This window comes from Alligator sinensis, unplaced genomic scaffold, assembly GCF_000455745.1.
Source record: "Alligator sinensis unplaced genomic scaffold, ASM45574v1 scaffold92_1, whole genome shotgun sequence".
NCBI classification, from domain to species: domain Eukaryota; kingdom Metazoa; phylum Chordata; order Crocodylia; family Alligatoridae; genus Alligator; species Alligator sinensis.
Window position 1 is genome coordinate 85,989 of NW_005843010.1, and position 5,776 is coordinate 91,764.

The 5,776-nt window shown below is 45.5% G+C and overlaps 1 protein-coding gene across 1 annotated transcript in view; it reads right to left on the bottom strand.

Annotated features, from left to right (window-relative positions):
* Positions 1-661: 661 nt before the first annotated feature.
* GLOD5 (glyoxalase domain containing 5) overlaps positions 662-5,776 on the bottom strand; it is a 9,143-nt gene continuing 4,028 nt past the window's right edge. The window contains exons 3-4 of the mRNA XM_006036728.3: positions 4,107-4,262; positions 662-3,666 (exon numbers count right to left, since the gene is read on the bottom strand). Of these exons, the coding sequence (XP_006036790.1) occupies positions 3,520-3,666; positions 4,107-4,262 (303 nt within the window). The 3' untranslated portion in view covers positions 662-3,519. The remainder of the gene's footprint in view (positions 3,667-4,106; positions 4,263-5,776) is intronic.

The window sequence follows — 5,776 nt, forward strand, 5'->3', positions numbered from 1 at the left end:
ACCAGAGTCAAACACCACTCAGAGCAGGGCTGTGTGAGCCTCCTACTCACAGCTGTGCCCAGCAGTACATTCTGCTCTTCCAGAGCTGGGCTCCCACGCACAGCTCTGCTGATGCCCCTCCAGCTTGTCCTGCAGAATCCCCAGGGATTCCAGTCCTGAGTGCCCACTCACACAGCTCTGCCAATGCACGACTACTGTGACTAGTTAAATGCTGTATCCTTCAAACATGCCTATAACTCACATCCACCGTATCCTTCAAACTGCACTATACCTTAGTCCTGACCTACAGTGCCCAGTACTGTTCCACTGTTAAGTCTCACAGGCACAGAGACTAGTAAGCAGGCCAAGTTGGACCAAACTGCTACAAACTAGGTGCATCTACATGTGCACATTTACTGCACAGTAACCTAAATTACTGTGCAGTAACCAAAAATTACTGAGCAGTACGGGTGCTCATCTACATGCGCATGCCTGTACTATGCAGTAAATATGGTGACTTATGTCAGCTTGGGCATGTATTTGATACCTGCATCATGCAAGTATCAAATTTATACCTGATTAGTTACTGCGCAGTAGCGCATGTGTAGATTTGTCCCCCCACACCTTTTCCCTTCCCCCTCCTTCCCCCCCTTCTACCACACACCAGACTTATCAGCTGCACGCAGTTCTTCAAGCTGCTGGGCTGTACCCCTTGCTGCCTACGTGCTGTACTGCAGCTACACGCATACACGGGCCATTTATCGGTCAAATTATTGGCTATATCAGGTCGATTTCTGATACAGACAATTTTCTTTATATCGGTGCTGATCCAATATTGGACCGATGTATCAGTGCCCCTCTACTTTCCACCCACAGCTCACATTTGGTCAGTAGGAGAGTCAAGGCAGCTGAGCTGTTAATGGTGATGTAAATTGTCCAGCCCAACACTTGCTCTCATACGCTATGCTCTGCCCAATTCTTCCTTCTCCCAGGGCTAATTTCATGCCTTTATATTTTAAATAGATACTGTTTTATTTGGAACAATAAGCTGCTGCTTTTCCATCCATCACCCTCCTCCTCTGTGACTCTGCTTGGAACCCATCTCTACTTCTTGGCCCTAGAACCTAAGTTCCCCTCACACTCTAGGGCTGCCTCAGCTGAAACTCACTCAAAGCCCTGATCTGTGTGTTTTAATATGCCTATTAAACTATAATCTCCCCAGGGCGTGGGCTCTCCTACCTCATCTTGCAGTGATGATGAGTATGTAGGCAGTGCTATAAAGCAGTCTTTAGCAAAGGTTTCCTCCCTCAGGGTCTGTTTATGCATCCATGTGCATCCACTGGGATTGATCTGAGACCAACTCCTGATAAGCTCTGACTTTCAATAACAGGGGCTGGATTTAACCCAGTGACCATGGAGTGGAACCCTCCATATCTGAATCCCACCCAGCCCAGAGTGGGAGACCAGTTAATATGCTGGGTCTTTCTTTGAGGGTATAGCAATGGTGGATTTGGACTGAACTGTAGATAACACATCAGTTACTGCTACTTCCAGCTCTGTCTATGGAGTCAGCAGTAGGAACACAAAAAAACTGCTCCTTAGCAGTTGATTCAAACTTCAATTTTCTTACACTCTGAACCTCACTAACTACTATTTCTATTGCACAAGTGCAGTACAATGTTTTGAAGCATGTATGGTGCACAGCTGCACTGTGTTGGTTGCTGTACAAACACAGAACAACTGGACAAGACCCTGCCCGAGGAAGCAGGGGAAAGGCCACCCGAAGAAAGTGTGTAGCCACTCTGTGGATTTTTATCTATGATGCTTAATAAAAAGCAGGGTCACTTCTTTAACAGCTGAATTGTCTCAAGATCTGAGAGGGGATTTTTAAAGTTTTTGTTTATTTATACTGATCATTTCCATTTCTTTTTTTTTTTCAACAAGGCCCTTCTCAGCTACTTAAGACAAGGGCCAAGGTAGGGTTTCAATGGAGTGAAACTACTTAGTTGGGGGAAAATAAAACAATCTCCCTTCCCCAACCCCAGCCCTCTCTTGTCCATGTAAGTATGGCCTGGGAGTTAAGATAGGGATTTTTTACCTTCTCATGAATCATCACAAGCAATAAGAGCTTTGCAGACTGTATTAAGTCCTCAGGCTCAAAGGTATTTAGGCAAGTAACTCTTATTGCATGCACCTCTGCATCTCTATGGATTGGGACATTATGGATAGTGACTCCCAGAGGGAAGCAATTCTGTTGATGAGGCACAGGAAGTTCCTCTAGTTCTGTAGGTTGGGGGGGGGCATAAAACACTGATGATCAGACTCTCCAAATGCAGAACTGTTGTGTAGTGTGTCAGGAAAGAACCTTGTTACAAACTCAGTCCAAACACAGTGAGCTCAATATCACTTAGAGCAAATTTGCTCAGATGCTTTTTTTTCTTAATGAGGTGAGCTGGGCCAGGTTCTTCACTATGGCTCATCCTCTCCCCAGCCTGATCTATTCTGAGAGACCAACAAGGGAAGGGCAGAGCAACACACCTGTTCTCAGTGAGCCAAATTCAGATCTGGCTTGAATAGACACCAGTTCCACTGTGATCTTTGTCTACCTGTGTGGTTGACGTCCCTGGCTACTAACTGGAGACACAATCATGCACATATGCTTGAGAACACAAGCACGTTCAATCAGAGGTGTGACTATGCTGTTGATATTTCCTCCCCCTCCTTCCTTCCTTCCTTCCCCTTCACTCCACCTCTCCTCCCTCCCCCCAGCCTAGCTTAAATCTACCTAGTACAAGAAGCAATGCAGAGCTAACTACTGTCTATAGTTCTGCTGTGGAATGAATATGGGTGGGACTGAACATACAGGCTAGCTGTGCGTTAGCCACGTTAAAGGATTGGGCTGCAGTGTTTTGGTCTACAGTTTAGGATTTGAGGAACTGTGCAGCTGAGAAATTAATATCTGGGCTCAGATTCAAAATCCTGCGAAGCTGAGGTTGTTCCCATTAATGTTCTGGCTCAAGCCCCTCATCCAGTGAAAGGCAGAGCAAGGGAAGATTAAAGCAACCACTACAGCCCTTGTATGAGTTCAGTAACATGGTACACTGGAAGGAGCTGAGAGATTCTTGATGCACACTGCTTATTGCAGGGAGTGGCTGATGATGCATCTCTGATTTAGTTAGTCTGCAAGATGTATCTCTACCATGCCTTTTAATGACATTGAAGCATTTTCTGCAGATTCCTGACATTAGCCACTGAGTCCTTCCTAACACTATCCAGGGTTGTTCCCTTATTAACAGAGGGATCAAAATCAGACATTTCTCTGAATTCTGTCACACATCACAGCTTCCAGTGGAATGGACCCTGCACATGAGCTGATGCTGGTTCTGGATCTGTCAAAATAATCATAGGTTTGCCCTATCTACCAAATATTGCAAAAAATCAAAGTAAAATCACAAAAAAAAAGGTAAAATCATGGCTAATTTGTCTTACATAAAATCAGCGAGGAAGGGGATAAGCAGAGAAAGGATGTCAACTAGTATTTCACTTTTTCTTCTCCGCAGCCAAGTCTGTGTTGTAACTGGAAACTTCAATGAGGTTTTCATCAGGATCTCGGAAGTAGATGGATGTGATTGGTCCAATGGCACCAGTTCTAGACACTGGGCCTTCTTCAATAGTCACACCACAGGCCTGGGTGGAGAGAGAATTGTTAATGTTTGTTGTGATTTGACAAGGCTCCTGGCTGCAGATGCTCCTGAGCCCTGACACTCAGGCCCTCCTGCTCCTGAACCTGTCATACACTATGTACAGAACATGGTGCGTATTTGTCATATAAAGTGCACCAAAGCAAGACATTCCATTTGATGGGTACTCATGTTTAGCTTCATGGATATGGGTATCCTCTGTCCTATACCTGTTTTCTTCTGGCTGGGCCCCACTAACCTTAACAGAGTCACTCCTCATTCTTACACATAAAGGATGCAGTATGAAGCACCAGGTCTCCAGAGATGAAAGGGTTGTTCACTTGCTCCATTCCCCTGCTAAGCCCCTTTCCTGATTTGTTCATCCCTAACCCACTACAGCATCCCCTAAGACAGAATGCCATGTGGGGGATACACTGCCTGCCCCACCTTCAGGTGCTCCACCAGCTGGTCTGGAGGGGTCTCTGAGATCAGGCAGACATCTGTGGAACCAGGAACTGGGCTATGGGCCTTGGGCTCAAACTCCTTCCCAGCCTCATGGAGGTTAAACTTCTGGTTGCCAAATTGTAGTGCTTTCCGGTCTCCCTGTTATCAGTGGAAAGAAAGAATCAGTACAGCATGTTATATTTGTCTCCACTTCTTCTGAATGCCAGGATGGATAGAAAAGCCCTGCTCATGGCTCCAGGGACAAAGCAGGATCTTCCTTGCTCAGGATCAGATGAAGTGCCCTGTGTATTTTCTGTGATGGATGCTGCCCCCTTGTGTCCTACACGGGGAACAGTCCTTTCCTTCCTTTCATGTCCAGCACATCAAAAACTGTTAGGGTTGATGGTATCACAAGAATTGCAGATTGCAACTCATCTGGTAGAACTGGCAATGAGCATGCTTCTTCCATAGATCCTATTGATTAGTTATTCTGGAGGAGCCAGTCTGCCCTGCCTTTGGCCTGATTTGAGACTAACATGACTAACAACCTCTCTAGACTGAAAGGGACTCAGTTACTCAGGGTCTCACAGAGTCAGTGGTAGGATCTCCCAGGCTCCAGGGAATCCATTCCCACTTTTCCCACTGGGCTCTTCTTCCATCCATAATACAATGCAGAACAGCAGAGTGGACTTTTTCATCACAGTCCATTCAGAAATTTGGGAGGGGGGGGCGGGAATAGATAATCATGTCACTAGGACTGCTTTTGCACAACCAAAACTACTACATGCAAAGTAACTCAAATGTGTAGGTGCACAAAGGGCTTGTGTGCACATTTATGGCTCTACCTGTGACATTTGTTGCTCATATAAACTGCATGTCTTCATTTGGATGCAAAGTGTTTGGTGGCCTCTCTGCACTGAAAGGAGAATGCCACATGCAGCGTAGATGGGTTGGGTTGTGGGTGATGTGGGATTCATTTGTTTTGAGTCTGTTTCCTTCCTCTATGTTATGTGCTGTAAAGAGACATCACTTCTCATAGCGACTTCCTAAATCTTCTACCTACCGGCACTTAGTTCTGCTATTGTAATTTTTATTTAATTGGGATCTTATGCCTACATGACTCATAGGGTCAGTGTATGTTACCCATTGCCCAAATGTACCTGCTTCACAGCTGCAACAGCCCCAATTATATGGCCTAGGAGAGAGCCCAGGAAGATGTGGGGCTAAGATTTCTAGGCATTGTTATAGCTTTACAAATGTGAGAGGAGATTTTCAAAAGCACAAATGATTGTTTCGAGTCTAATACCCATTGAAAACAAATGGGAGTCATTTACCTAACTTCTACTCATAGTTTTGGAAGCCCTCATGCCCTTTCAACTAACCAACCTACAAGCAGCCGTGGGAAGTTGGGTTAGCCAACAAAGAAAATCTATTTGTGGTCGACACTTGAAACTTTGCTGAAATATCTAAATTCCAAACATTTCAATCAAATCTGAGTCTGGGAGTCCTGAGCTTCAGCCCTGGTGTTGTCACTGATGTGATGAGTAGCCCTTGGCAAGGCATCTCTCTGCATCCCAGTTCTCCCCATCTGTATAATGATGAGGACTGTAGGAAGTGCCAGAGCTCTGGTCCAGCTAGCTCAGTGTGCGGTCTCCAACAATGGTCAGCACCTG